At 42.3% G+C, this 14473-nt stretch overlaps 1 protein-coding gene across 3 annotated transcripts in view; it reads right to left on the bottom strand.

Annotated features, from left to right (window-relative positions):
• VAV3 (vav guanine nucleotide exchange factor 3) overlaps nucleotides 1–14473 on the bottom strand; it is a 2320370-nt gene that overhangs the window by 40898 nt on the left and 2264999 nt on the right. For all 3 annotated transcript variants that reach the window (XM_044086042.1, XM_044086044.1, XM_044086043.1), the window contains one exon: nucleotides 10438–10589. In XM_044086042.1, the coding sequence (XP_043941977.1) occupies nucleotides 10438–10589 (152 nt within the window). The remainder of the gene's footprint in view (nucleotides 1–10437; nucleotides 10590–14473) is intronic.

The raw sequence follows: 14473 nt of genomic DNA, 5'->3' as shown, positions 1-14473 counted from the left end.
GTGGTATTGAGCATAGCTCCACCCCTTTCTAATTGGCCACACCCCTTCCCATTGGCCTCACCCATTCAGCTGTCTCCTGCAGCCCCCCATTAATTTGAAGTCACCAGCTGCCACTGCTGATAGGCAGTAAGGCTATGCTCCAGCTATGTGATGAAGGTTGTATCTTCATAGCAGAAGAGACAGATAAAGCATTACCTTGGGTGTTAGATGTTTTTGAAAGATTTCATAAAATATCAGGACTGAAAATAAATCAAAATAAAACAGTACTGATTTGAACAGAAGAAGGTAAGACAGGAGTTGCAATCAAATACATAAAGGAAACAAAATTCCCCACATACCTTGTACTGGAGGTTGTGTACATGTATGAACGAAAAGAAATAAGAAATTTAGAGAATTTATATAGAAAGATAAACACGCTGTTACAGAAGGTAGGTAACAGAACAAATATTACAATGGGTTAGATAAATACAATTAAGATTAATTCTCCTGCATATTATACGTGTTATAATGCATATACTAATGGGGTATGATCACTCATTCTTAGGGACTATACAAATTTTACTTGAAGAGTACATGGATATACTTCTCAACTGTCCAGATTTTCACAGAATGTCCACATTTTTTACTTACATTTTCGGTCTGTTTCATATGAACTCTTGTGTTTTTTCTGACAAATAACTGAGACCAGACATCACTATATAATGACAGATATTTGGGTTTAAAACTTTATAACCTTCACAAACTGCACGCTAATGTAAAATCTGTTATTGTAGCAACTTTCTAAGTTTGTAAGAGAAATGTTTCAAATCTGTCCCTGATTCTGGACCTTTCCCTCATTATTTTGTTTTTGTCCAGTTTTCTTGTGCGAAGAGGTTGATCAATATGTACATTGGTGAGGTACAGAAACACAGAGTTTCAGGATATGAACTGATAACTATATGGCAGAGGAGAGGATGGGGGCTGATACCCATCTCAGGTTGTGGCATTTAATGTGGCCTGAATGACAGAGGAGAGGATGGGGGCTGATACTCATCTCAGGTTGGGGCATTTAACATGGCCTGTATGACAGAGGAGAGGATGGGGCTGATACCTACCTCAGGTTGCGGCATTTTGAAATGTGAGGAGAAAGAAGTGGTTCTCAATGCAGAATTTATATGGAAAACACTAAGGGAGTACTGGGAGGCAAGTCTTAAACAAATAGGTGATGTGACATGGAGAACATCAACATACAAGAGAATTTGGGACTAGAAAGAGATTAAAGTTACAATGGAAAAATGTAAAGAAGCAGGCATAAGCAGTTAGAATAATTAGTAGAAGTGGGTATTCTAAATAAGAACTGTGCTGGGCAAGAGAGAAAAAGCTACTTTACTACAAATTACAAAGTCACTATCAGGTTACAGATGGACATCTTGGAATGTTTAATGCATTAATAAAGGATCTGAAGTAGTTAACTTTATTTGTCCATCAACCTGTGGGACCTGTGGGTATCGGATCCATATCAGATCCAAGCCGGCAGCTTCAAACAGCTAAGATCCGAGCTCCAAGCTCCTCCCCTTACGCATAATCCCCTGCCATCCCTCTCTGACCTCAGATCTCGTTTGCCGCGGTTTACTCAACAGCTTTGAATGAGTTCCAGGCGTGGGAGTTAGTCGTTCTGTGAGAAAAAAATATTTATTTTCTAACTTTTCTGTAGTTTGATATTGTTTGTTGTTGTGTGTGTTGCCCCTTGTATTAAAACCATTTAGTTTTAATATTATCTCGTTAATTTTAGTGTAGTTCATTCCTCCCCTTGTGTGCGAAGGCATGTGTGTTGGGCCTTGTGTTGTTTTTAGTTTAACTATGTCTGAGGCCCCAAAAACCTTTTCCTCTAAATGCACCGAATGTGGCCATAAGCTATCCCCAGCGGATGGCCACACTCGGTGTGTTATTTGCCTTGGGGTTGACCACCTTTCCTCAGGCTGCACTAATTGTGCAGCCTTCAACCCCAGGGCTCTAAAGGACAGGAGGTCGAAATTGATTCTGGCGGGACTTTTGCCCCCGGATTCGGCTTCGACCTCCTCTCCCTTGGTGGCACCTGCCGCGGCCATGGCAGTGCCCCCTTCCACCCCTGCTCCCCTGGCCAGTACTCAACCTCCCACCTTAGGCCAGGAGGAGAGGGATGTAAACTCCAAAACCAAGACAAACTGCTAAAAACAAAAGGTGAGGTTGCAAAGAGTAGTCAACAAGGAAAAAAATCGACTTAAACACAAATTTATTAGTGCTTTCGGAGGGGACAGTGTCACTCCTTCCTCAGACGACATACTAACAAAATCAGGCCAACTATTTATACAAGTTACAAATGAAACAATTATCCAATTAAACATCACACTCGTTGAACATTTAAATGTAGCCATAGCCCAAAAATACATATAGATCAAACCAGAAACAAAATCATCCATACTTGCAGACTTATACCAAACAGACAGTATGCTAGCATTTATAATCCAGCAGAATATTACAAACACTTTATGTCAGAAATAAAGTTATTTTATGTATGTTAAAGAAGATTTCGTACCACTGTGTTACAGGAGGAGAGGGATGCTAGGCGAGAAGAAGAAAGATAGTCACCACAAGCGGCGGGCCGAGTCTTCCTCCTCGGCTCCACTGGCTAAACAAGCTGCTTCTCCCAGGGCTTCCAGGCCTTCTCCTTCCCGGCTCCATTCACCTTGCTTTTCCTTGGAGCTGGAGGAGGAGACCCGGTCACCTTCGAGGTCATCGAGGTGGCACTCCCAGCCCGCCTCGGTGGCCTCTTCTAGGTCCACCTGAAGCTTGTCTGATGCAAATATGGACCGGATGATGCATAGGTTCCTCCAGGCCCAGCTGCAGATGGGAATGCTCATGCCTCCTCCCCCCTCTGGGGGGGAACTCAACCCCCTTTTTCACCCCAATTGCTCCTTCTCCGACCCACTTCTGGGGTTCGGAGCCTTTGGATCCAGGTTGCATAGGAGCTGGGGGAGGTTCGGCGCCGATAGTGCTTCGTACTTCGGCTCCGACCGCACCCTCAAGTTTGTCTGGTCCCTTTTCAGATCCGAGCTCTCTAAGCCGAGCGCTGAGCTTCGGATCCGGAGGGGTCAGTGTGTCTTTTGGCTCCATCTCGGTCAGAGCATACTGGCCCTTCAGGTACGATTGCTTCGGCACCCCGATCCACACATCAGATCCGAGGGGGCTGCTCTCGGATCCTAGAAAGAGCAGTTCTCCCTCGGCATTCGATGTAGTGGAGAGGGTAATGTCGAGGGATTCCATGCCCCAGGCTCCAACTATGGGTCCACCCTGCACTCTCTCTCAGACGGGCCTACCTTCATCACCCGGCCCCAGGGACAGCCTGCGCCTACGTCCCAGATGGTTCCCTTAGAGGAACAAGATGTGGTTGGTGAGGCCTCTTCGGACAGTCCCCCCGAGGAGGTCCCTCACAAACGTAAGTGCAAGAGGAGGCACTTGGACTCACCTGAGTCTTTGACAGAAGACACGGACTTAGAGGAAGGGGAAGGTTCCCCAAGGTCACCCCCGAGGATGTCTGCTTCGGAGACATTATGGAAATGCTTTGAATTAGAGGGGGGTGGTCAGCCCAAAAGCCTTCCTCGGATGAGTCTGTGTTTCTCAGCTCGAATGGCCACTCTCAAGTCCATCTCAAACACTTCTATGCAGCTCCTCTCCCATGCTACGGAAGGAGCCACTAGAGCTAGTGGAGCGGGTGTTGTTTTGAGATGACACGGTTGGCTCCACCTATGCGATTTCGTGGAACCCTTCAAGGCAACCTTCGCAAATGCCCCGTTTGACGGTTCTTCACTTTCTGGCAAGACCATCCGCGATACGCTGGTCCAGAGCGAGAAAGACGGGAAGACACTGTCTGCCATCGGAGTCCACTTCTCGGCTCCCGAGAGGTCCTTCTCCAGGAACCAAAGGGGCAGAAGAAGATGTGGATCCAGAAGTCTCAACAGTCCCGTTTCGCTCCAGACCCCTCGTCCTTCAGAGGCAGAAGAGGACAGGGTGCACGCCAGCCCAGAGACAGAGGGGGACCGAAGAATTTCGGGTCGAGAGAACCCTTTTCGGATCGGCCCGTGCAATAGCCCTGAGGGGTTACCCGACTGCTCCGCTCTGGCGGCAGTCGGGGGATGTTTCTCGAGGCACCTAGCAGTTTGGGAGTCTATTACAACAGATCACTGGGTGCTTCAAATCATATTCAGAGGTTACAAAATTCCCTTTCTGAATCCCCCTCTCAGATCCCGGAGCCTCCCCGATGTCCCACCCAATCAAAGGGAGGCAGTAGCCACAGAAATAAAGCAGCTGCTAGAAAAAAGAGCGATCTAGCGCGTCCCCCTAGACCAGTCCGGATTGGACTTCTACTCCAGGTTCTTTCTGGTGCCAAAAAAGATGGGGGATTTAAGGCCAATCCTCGACCTGTCCTTAATAAACCTGTCAGTGGCCAAAGAAAAGTTCTGGATGTTCACCATTCAATCCATTCTTCCTCTCTTACAGGAGAATGACTGGATGTGCTCGATAGACCTCAAGGATGCGTACTACCACAAACTGATGGACAGACGGTCCAGGAGGTTTCTCCACTTCTAGCTAGGAGCCAGTCACTACCAGTTCAGGGCCCTCCCCTTTGGTCTCACCACAGCCCCCAGGGAGTTCACCAAAGTTTTGGCAGTAGTAGCGGCCCACCTGAGACTTCAGGGTATACAGGTCTTTCCCTACCTGGACAACTGGCTCCTGACTGCCCCCAACAGGCATCTACTATGTTCAGCCAGAAATTATTTCCTCCACCTGGCCTCCTGGCTGGAAATCACAATCAACCTCAACAAATCTTCCCTTCATACAACCCAGATCTTAGACTTCATAGGAGCCAGATTAGACACAAACCTATTGAGTCTTCTTAACTCGGGACCGGATTCGTACCCTGAAGCTCCACGTACTGGTCCTTTTACAATCCTCGGCTCCTCCAGCGGAATTGGTTCTGAGGGCTCTAGGTTCCATGGCGGCCATGATCAATCTGCTACCTTTAGCGAGCTTGAACATGAGGGTACTACAATGGACCTTGCAGGTTCACTGGTCCATCCTGCTATGCCTGCTGAGTCCACCCATCCCCCTCAGCAGGGCTTGCAGGAATTCCCCTGCTCTAGTGGCTCCAATCACCGGACCTCCAGATAGGGCACCCCTTTTCTATGTCCCCACCTCTAACCACAGTGACCACGGATGCTTCTAGCCTAGGGTGGGGGGGGGGGCACTGTATGGGCAGAACCATCCAAGGCACGTGGACCCATTCAGAGACCTTATTGCATATCAATGTCCTAGAGATGAGAGTGGTGCTTTTGGCGTTGCAAGCACTCCAAGCCCTTCTTCCCTTAGGGACAGTTGCAATTCAGACAGACAACATGTCAGTGGTCTGGTATATCAACAAACAGGGGGGAACCAGATCCTACCCACTTTGTCGAGAGGCCATGAGAGTTTGTGAATGGGCGATCTCCACCCACCGCTTTCTCATAGCGACACACATTCTGGGTCGGTTGAACATTTTGGTAGACAGGCTGAGTCGAACCATCCTCTCGCCATACAAGTGGTCTCTGAACCCCAGAATAGCGAAGCAAATCTTCCTCAAGTGGGGTCAAATCTTGCTGCGATCTCTTTGCGTCTCCTTCGAACGCAAAGTGCAGTGACTACTTCGCTCTAATTCCCCCACCAGGGGAATCCCCCAGAGACGCTCTGGTGCATGTTTATGCTTATCCTCCTCTTCCCCTAATGCTGAAATTCTTCCAGAAAGCCCGTCGGTTGGGGAGCAGAGTGATCCTCATAGCCCTATTCTGGCCTCGTCAAACATGGTTCCTATGCTTATGGTCTCATCTAGTAAATCCTCCATGGATTCTAGATCCCACCCCGGATCTGATCTCTTACCCACTGGGTTTACCAACTCCAAACCTGGACAACCTCAAGCTCACAGCTTGGCTGATCCAGTTCCAGTAATAGTTAGGACTCCCGGTATCTCGTCCCCTGTTAAGGCTATTTTAGTGGACGCTCATAAACCTCCTACAAGAAAGGTTTATAACAGCAAATGGAAACGCTTTACTATCTGGGCGGAGCATTCAAAGTTGCATCCCTTTACAGCCTCCCATACCAGTGGTGTTAGAATTTTTGTCGACCTTATTTGACCAAGGTGCTAGCTCTTCCACGGTCAAAGTCCAGTTAGCTGTGATTTCCCATTATCATGTGGGAAGTGACCTCGGTTCCTTAGCATCTTCCAAATTATGTAAGACTTTCTTAAAAGGCATGTTCCTCTTAAGGCCTCCAGTGAAAGACGCAGTCCCTCCATGGGATTTAACTCTTATTCTCCAGTCCTTGACCGGCCCTCCATTTGAACCCGCAGCCTCGGTGGATCTGAAATACTTATCTTGGAAGACGGCCATTCTCATCACTATCACTTCAGCTAGAAGGGTTTCGGAGCTTCAAGCCCTTTGCACCAAACCACCGTACTTGGTCTTCCATAAAGATAGAGTTTCCCTCAGGACCAATCCCTCCTTCCTACCCAAAGTTGCTTCTCAGCCCAATATTAATCAATTTATTAATTTACCAGTTTTCTTTCCAAATTATCAAAACAAGGGTGAATACAAATTACATTCTCTGGATGTACATAGGCAATTGAGATTCTACTTGCACAGGACCACTGAACATAGGCAATCTGAGCAACTCTTTGTATCCTTTGCAAGACCCTCTTTGGGCAAACCAGTATCAAAAGTTACATTGTCCAGAAGGATTTCCCAATGTATACTTCTTGCATATAAGAGTTCTGGTAGACCTGAACCTGAAAGAGTCCACGCTCATTCTGCCCAATCGATTTCTACTTCTGCTGCCTTTTGCTCCAGAGTGTCCTTGGACGACATTTGTTCAGCAGCCACTTGGGCTTCATCCCATACTTTCATTAACCATTACAAGTTGGATCTAATTTCCAGAGGGAGAGCATCCTTCGGCTCTGCAGTGCTCCGGAATATCCTTCCATGAGGACCCCCCATGTTTGGGTAGCTGGGGACTCTGTCCCACAGGTTGATGGACAAATGAAGTTAACTACTTCAGATAAAGAAGTTATGTACTCACCATAACGTCCCATCTGAGTGGGTAAACTTCATTTGTCAGCAACCAACCCCCCCCTCCATGCCCCTAACCTATAGTGCGTCCTAGAAGGATTCCTTGTCCTTTTCTCCAGATAACACTAGGTTAGGAGTTGCAGGTGATCCTTTTGTTGTAATATGCTGTTTTACGATAGCAAACTCGATCTGAGGTCAGAGAGGGATGGCAGGGGATTATGGGTAAGGGCAGGAGCTTGGAGCTCGGATCTTAGCTGTTTGAAGCTGCCGACTCGAATCCGATATGGATCCGATACCCACAGGTCCCACAGGTTGCTGACAAATGAAGTTTACCTACTCAGAAGGAACGTTATGGTGAGTACATAACTTCTTTTTTATAAAGAGCATAAAGTCACCAAGCAGGAAAGAAATCATATGGAGGCTCAGTGGAATACAAGGGGCAGTGTTTTGATATGCAGAGACATCAGCCATTATAGGAGTGAGAAGGGAAGGGTTATGCATGAGAGGTTATGGAAGGGTGAGAAAGCCATACCTGGAGGAGTGACACACAGTGAATGGATCCAAGTACAGGAAAATGCTCAGCTTATTAGACATTGACCCTACGTATGGGATCAACAGATGAGGTTACTTAATTTATGGTGTAATACATCTAATAAAATAATGCTCAAAAGCAGATATATGGGAGTAAAGTGCTGGAAATACAGCGCAAAGGATTCGGGGATACAGCATTTATTTTGGAAATGTAGAAGGGCACAACAGAGATGGAAGCAAGAGATGGAAGGTCGGTTGAAAATTTTTAATAAGCATATATTATGGGCATGGTAAGCATCAGGGCTGGGAATAGAAATCGATGCATTAGGATGGGAAAAGGAAGAGATGACTACCAGAAAAATGGTAATAAGAAGGAAAAGGAAAACGCTACATGCAGCTAAAATGGAAAGCCTATGTAAAGAATACTTAAAACTTGTAAGACACCATTGTAAACTGAATGCAATGAAGAAAAAGACAAACGTTGGAACTCAGTGACAAAACTGAACTGGAATTTGAATAAAACTACGAAATTATCATATAATTTGGATACTACATGGGAAATGTACATGTAGAAGAATGAACAGATATTACAGAAAGCATTTTGGTCATATGTAAATAACTATATAGTTTTGATAAAGTAGCTTTCATTGCAATAAGAGTATAAATAACAGACAAAGGCTGCAATTACTGCTGTTTCACTGACATATATTGCTTTCCTGTTATTACTCATATAATATATATTCAAAACATATTCAGGGTTGTTGGAAAGTCAATAAAAATTATATATTAAAAATAAATTACCTTGAAGTTTTAAGTGCCAGTGTGGTCAGTGTAAACGCATACTTGCCACACAAGCCAATGTTGTATCAGAAATGGGCTTAAATTAAATGCAGTGGGGTGTAGAACTCTCTCAGCTTTGGTAAGAAGGTCTGGTAATCAGCTTACTGTATAAGCAACACCCCACTCCAGACTGATAAGGTCACCTTCATAGACAACTTCCTATCCTTTGATGAACAAGTAGTAACAGTATTTATGAAATCCTCGTATCTTGCCCATTTAATAAATACAAATATCACATCAAAAGAGGTTGTCATTTTTCTAAAGTTTGCTTTGACAGGGCCAATTACAGAACATAATACCCCTTTTAATTTATATGTCCTTATACATCACACAGTTAAAAGATCGCCAAACTAAAGATGCATCTACTAAGACAGGTTTGAAGCCATATCCCTATAGTCATGCATGGTAATATTTGTCTAATGATCTGTATTCATAAGGACCCAACCCTCCTGATCTCCTTCACCTCCACCAAACAAATGGTTCCAGAAATACTACAAATAAAGACTTGAATTTCCACCAACATATAAGTAAGACATGATGGAGGAACAGATTCATTAATCAGTCCTTCCTCATCTCTGTAATAATCTGTTACATATAAAACCGAGTTATGTAATCATTTCCATTAAGGCAAACCCTAATGCCTGGAGAAGCCATGGTAAATTCACCCAAGATCTTACTTGTTTTGTACTGCTAGAGTTATGAAGTGATCTATGAGGATGGACATTTTATTATGGTCCATGGACCAACTCTCCCTTGCAAACTCTAGAAATATAAGAAAAGATATAACAGATCACATGTAACCAACTGCAGATGCAGGGGTAAGGACCTTCCAAACAGCTATCCTCTTACAGCATTTACTTGCTCAGTCAGAGACAGCAGGAAATAACATATAAGGAACAAGTAATTGAGAGCTTATATGCCAATGGTGGCAGAAAAAATATGTTTTTTTTCCTTTTTGGAAAACCTCTTCATAATTTTTGGCTCCCTGTCTGTGGGGAGAGTAGAAAATGGTTAAATCTGTGACTACTGCGACCTTTACTATGTCAGTGAAATAACAGAGGCATCTGCTTGTCATTCTCAGTAAGAAGAGATTCAGCGGATGTCCTTTCCAGATGATCAGCCTTGTTAGGCACTGAAAAAGTCAGGTATGTTAGTTCTCTTAGACACTGTTCATATCGTGGACACTATCTGTAACAATTACTCCAGCAGTCTTTGTCATAAAGTCCTACGCAGTTATGTAATCACTGAGATGAAGTAAGTACTTTAGCAGTCAATTTCTACAATTTTATTTCATTCAAGTATTAATTAGAGAATCTCACTCTATGCAAGTCTTTCCTTCTAATGAGTGACCTGATAATGCTAACTGTAATTGCAAGTGATACAAGGCAATGGATCAAAATAATTACAGGGTGTACTCAGTCTGATTAATTAATGAGTATACTCACTCTGACAGGAAAAAATAAGGGGGTGTTATTGTAAGTGTTTGCCATTACTGTCAGTCCTTAGTACCAGAGGGGTATTTTATAATATATTAGCTTTGCCTGAGATTGGATCAGTGTATACACAATAAATCTAGTTATCCTCATTCTATAGCTCACTCTATAATGTTTTCACTCGTTCTTATAATGTATTGGCTTACAAGCTATATCCTGAATTCTCCAGTGTAGACAACATTTGCATCTGTCCAAACATTCATAGCAGCATGTGAATCTGTAACTAAACCTAAAATAAGTCATGAGGCAGAATGCTTTCAAAGATGTCACTGCTACTGAAGACAGATAATATAATCATGTCCATAATATGTTTTCAATATTTTACTGTAATATGACCTGTATGTGATAATCGTTTTTAATATTTTTAATTACACATTGCAGATCTTATTTGGAAAATTAAGACTGTGGATTGGTAGAACACAGTGTAACTCAGTATATAAATTAATAAGAAAAGTACTCACCCTTCCATTCACCTCTCCTCGCCACCACCCATTTGCTCCAGACTTAGTGTAGATGTTCACAATATCACCTTCTAGCAATGACAGCTCTCTCATGTCTCGTGCGCTGAAGTCGTACCGGGCTCTAGCAACGCCGACTATTTTAGGGCTGAATACTGAAAAAAAAATCACTTTTAACATTCAGGCATATAAATTTCCATATTCATGAAAATATCTACAGTATCAATATGTCTCAATAGTCTATAAGCTAGTTACACATTCTTCTTCCTCACTGAACCTATTATGTTTTGCTGCTTTATTATGCTACATTTTTAAGCACCTTTTTGAAGCCTAAGTGTTGTTCATTAACTGCTCGGAAATTGCCATTTATGTCAAAATCATTCTGTTATGCAACAGCTGTTTTTCTGACACACATGTATTTATTCCAATGTGGAGCAAAAAAGTGGATATTTATATAGGCCAGAATTCAGGAATAGGTCTGGCCTCGAGCTGTAAGGCTGCGACAAAAGGGGTCTAATTGTAGAAACCAGCAATTATGAGGCACAGTAACCACAATGAGGGAAAACCTTATCGGCAAATGTGCATTTATCTATTTATTTTTATTTGTTTTACATTTGTTGACTGGGCTAGTCCAACTAGATATATGTCCATTTTCAGTAGAGGCCTGGGGAGAAAAGCTCCACTAAAGATAAAAGCAATATCAGATACAGTACATTTTTAAGGCTAGGAATACAAGTTATTTCCATAGTAGCTTAGTAATCATATCATTGACAAAATGTTTACAAGATAAAATTGAACACATATTTATAAGTTAGAGACAGGTACATACTGTAGAGAACTTGCTAATCAAGAACAAGCTCTGTAGTAGCTTCTAAGAAAGGCTAAGTTAGTAGCAACTTTAGTTAGCTGACAGCTAATGCACTCTGAGGTTAATAAGAAGGACAAAGCATAGCAGTAGTGAGATAGCTATACATTAAGTATGAAGGAAGGAGGTGATTAATCAGGGTTGGTGCATGGACATAGCCAGTGATTTTTAAGCTATTCTTTGAGTTGCTTTTTGAAAAGTAGTGTAGAGGAAACAGATGTGAGTTCCCTGGGAAGCAGGTTCCAAGTTTTCCTCACAGTGCTGGAGAACAGTGAGTCCCCAACCTTATTGTTAGACTTACGTATATATACTATTAGTTTATTTGCTGAGTGTAAGGTTGAAAGATTTATGTAGGGGGTAATAAGGCTAGTGAGTATTGGAGTATTACTAGGATGATAAAGGATCTTGTGTGTGATAATAAGTTGGTAAAAAAAAGGTTGATTAGGAGTTCAGGCCAACCCAGTTGTTTTAGATTGTGAGAATGGTGGGTTCTAAATGGGGAGCTTGTGACAAAGCTGGCAGTGTTACAGTTTGTTGAGGTTGTTTTTAGAAAGATTGGTATAAATGGGTGAGGCATAGAGGAAGGGAAAGATAAGATGGGTGTGGGCAATAGTAGTTCTGGCTGTAGGAGTAAGGAAGGATTTAATCCTGTAAAGGGAGCCTAGCTTTCTGTTAACTGATTTCATTGTAGTATTGATGTGTGTGTCAAAGGTAAGGTTGTGATCTATTGTTACTCCTAAGAGTTTGGTAGTTGAGTCAGGAGATATAACAGTGCCATTACTGGATAACACTGTGAAGTCTATTTGTGTGGACTTTCTTGTAGGATTGAAGAGCAATAATTTTGTTTTTTGGGGTTCATGAATAGGCAGCACTGTAGGAACCAGTTTTCCACTATGTTAAGAACATTTTGGATGAGGGATTGGAGTTCAGATAATGAAGTAGTGGAGTATATTAATGTTGAATTGTCTGCATATTGTATGCAGGTAGCTTGAAGAATCATTAAGGTCATGAATAAAAATTGAGAATAGGAGGGGGCCCAAAATAGAGCCCTGAGGGACACCAAGGGTAACAGGAAGATGTGTGGATAGTTCATTATCCCAGAGCACAGCTTGTTGTCGGTTCTCTAGGTAGGAATTGAACCATTTTAGTGCATGTGTATTAAGGGAGAGGGATTTAAGGATATCTATAAGAAGCTGATGGTTAACCATATCGAAAGCCTTTGAGAGGTGAATAAAAAGTGCGGAAGACAGAGTGTTGTTATTACGATTTTTGTTGATGCAGTCAGAAAAGGATAAGAGGGCAGAGGTGGTGCTGTGGAATGGCCTAAATCCATGCTGACAGCTAGCTAGTAAGTTATTTTGGAGAAGGTGGTTGAGTAGTTGTTGGTGGATGCATTTTTCCATTATTTTTGCTAAGGGACAGAGTAAGGCTATTGGTTGAAAGTTAGAAAGTTCAGTAGAGTTACCACCTTTATGTAGAGGGATGATATGGCAGATTTTCCAGATAGATGCATGTCTCTGAATGTGCATGTGCATGTCTTTGAATCAATCACTCAGTGATTAACGTAAGCATTAAAAGGACTTTTTCTAATGCCCTTGTGGTAATCATGGTTGGTGGCCAATGTATTGTGTTATTCATTCCCTCACACACACACACACACACACACACACACACACACACACACACACACACACACACACACACACACACACACACACACTCACACACATGCAATACCTTTTACCTGTCCATGAATTAATAGAATATATGCAATTTGTCATTGTCCCCTTTAAATTACAGATGATTACAGTTATTCAGTATTGTCAGACATTACAGCTTATTTTTTTTATTGTTCAGTAAGTAATATGGATGCAAGATCTGTTGATCTATTAACTGCTTAAGTGGAGCAGAGTAATATTTAAAAAAGGATGGACATTGCTAGCCAGCTCTTCATTTTGTTGATACACAATCTTTCTGAATCTTGACCATTATATACCACTATCCCCTATCCACTGCATCAAAGGCATTAGCAATTAAGAACTCTATAAAATGAAGAGCCGATTAGCAATGTCCTTCTCTAAGACTGGTGATACATGTCTTTAGTTCTTCTCTCTGTTGGTGCCATTAGTAACAGGAAGGTCATGTGTTACCAGACTCTCCAAGACGAGGATCATCGTATATCAGTATGCTCATTTCATGGAGACAGGGACATCTAAAGAAACACAGGGAATACCACTCAATCCAAACAGTGTGATGATACCACTCCTGCTTCATATCACATAGCTTTGCTGTCCTGATCTGTGCTACCTACATTCAGTACATTAACTCATTCACATCATGTTACTGTGTACTCCTATGGATAAGAAGAAGTTAATAGCTTTATCAAACTGCAAGCTTATAACAAGAGCAAATAATTAATAGTGATGTTAATCATGGCAGAAAAGCCCTGGAAATGTGCCTGACCTAATATATCAATAAATGAAAGGAATTATCATTTGAGAATGCATGTGCTTTTGAATCAAATTACATCATCTAGCTTGACAATTTCTGTTGAGTACTTATTAGCAAAATGTGATGCAGAATCTGTTGAGTGACAAATTTAACTACAGTCTTCAGAAATGAAATACAGAAGCCTGATACAACTTAAAGACCTTTTTAAGGTTGTACACTGATATGGATGTGAATATTGCTACCAAATGTGGGTATAATGAGCTGAAATTCATTTTAGGTTCAAAACATGGCAGTTATCATGGGAATCATGGGAGATTGAAGGCTACTTAGTCTTGTGACCATGACTGTTTGCCAGTTCTCATCCTAAACTTCTCAAGGAAGGCTAGGCCAATCAAGCTCAGGCTGAATTTATAGTCACCCATCTAATTAGCCAATCTTGTCTTTAGGAAAACAGTGTAGCACACTAATTTATGTGCAGAGAGAATCTATTCCAGAGGTGAAGTAGACAAAACTAGGACACACATTCAGTGAAGAAATATGAAAGGCAGAAAATAAGATTTGGACAAGTATATTTCTATGAAACAGATCTTCTAACAAAGATGTAAAGAGAGAGATGGAGGTATTATAAAAAAAACGACATAAGTATGCATTCACAAACTGCAACAGGGAATGGTAAACACAGATTATTATGTCCAAAAATGTTAAGAAAAGCACACTACTGTA

This window comes from Protopterus annectens, chromosome 10.part0, assembly GCF_019279795.1.
Source record: "Protopterus annectens isolate FY-2018-M chromosome 10.part0, PAN1.0, whole genome shotgun sequence".
NCBI classification, from domain to species: domain Eukaryota; kingdom Metazoa; phylum Chordata; order Ceratodontiformes; family Protopteridae; genus Protopterus; species Protopterus annectens.
The sequence above is the reverse complement of the archived record's forward strand: the minus strand, read 5'-3'. Positions and strand labels throughout refer to the sequence as shown.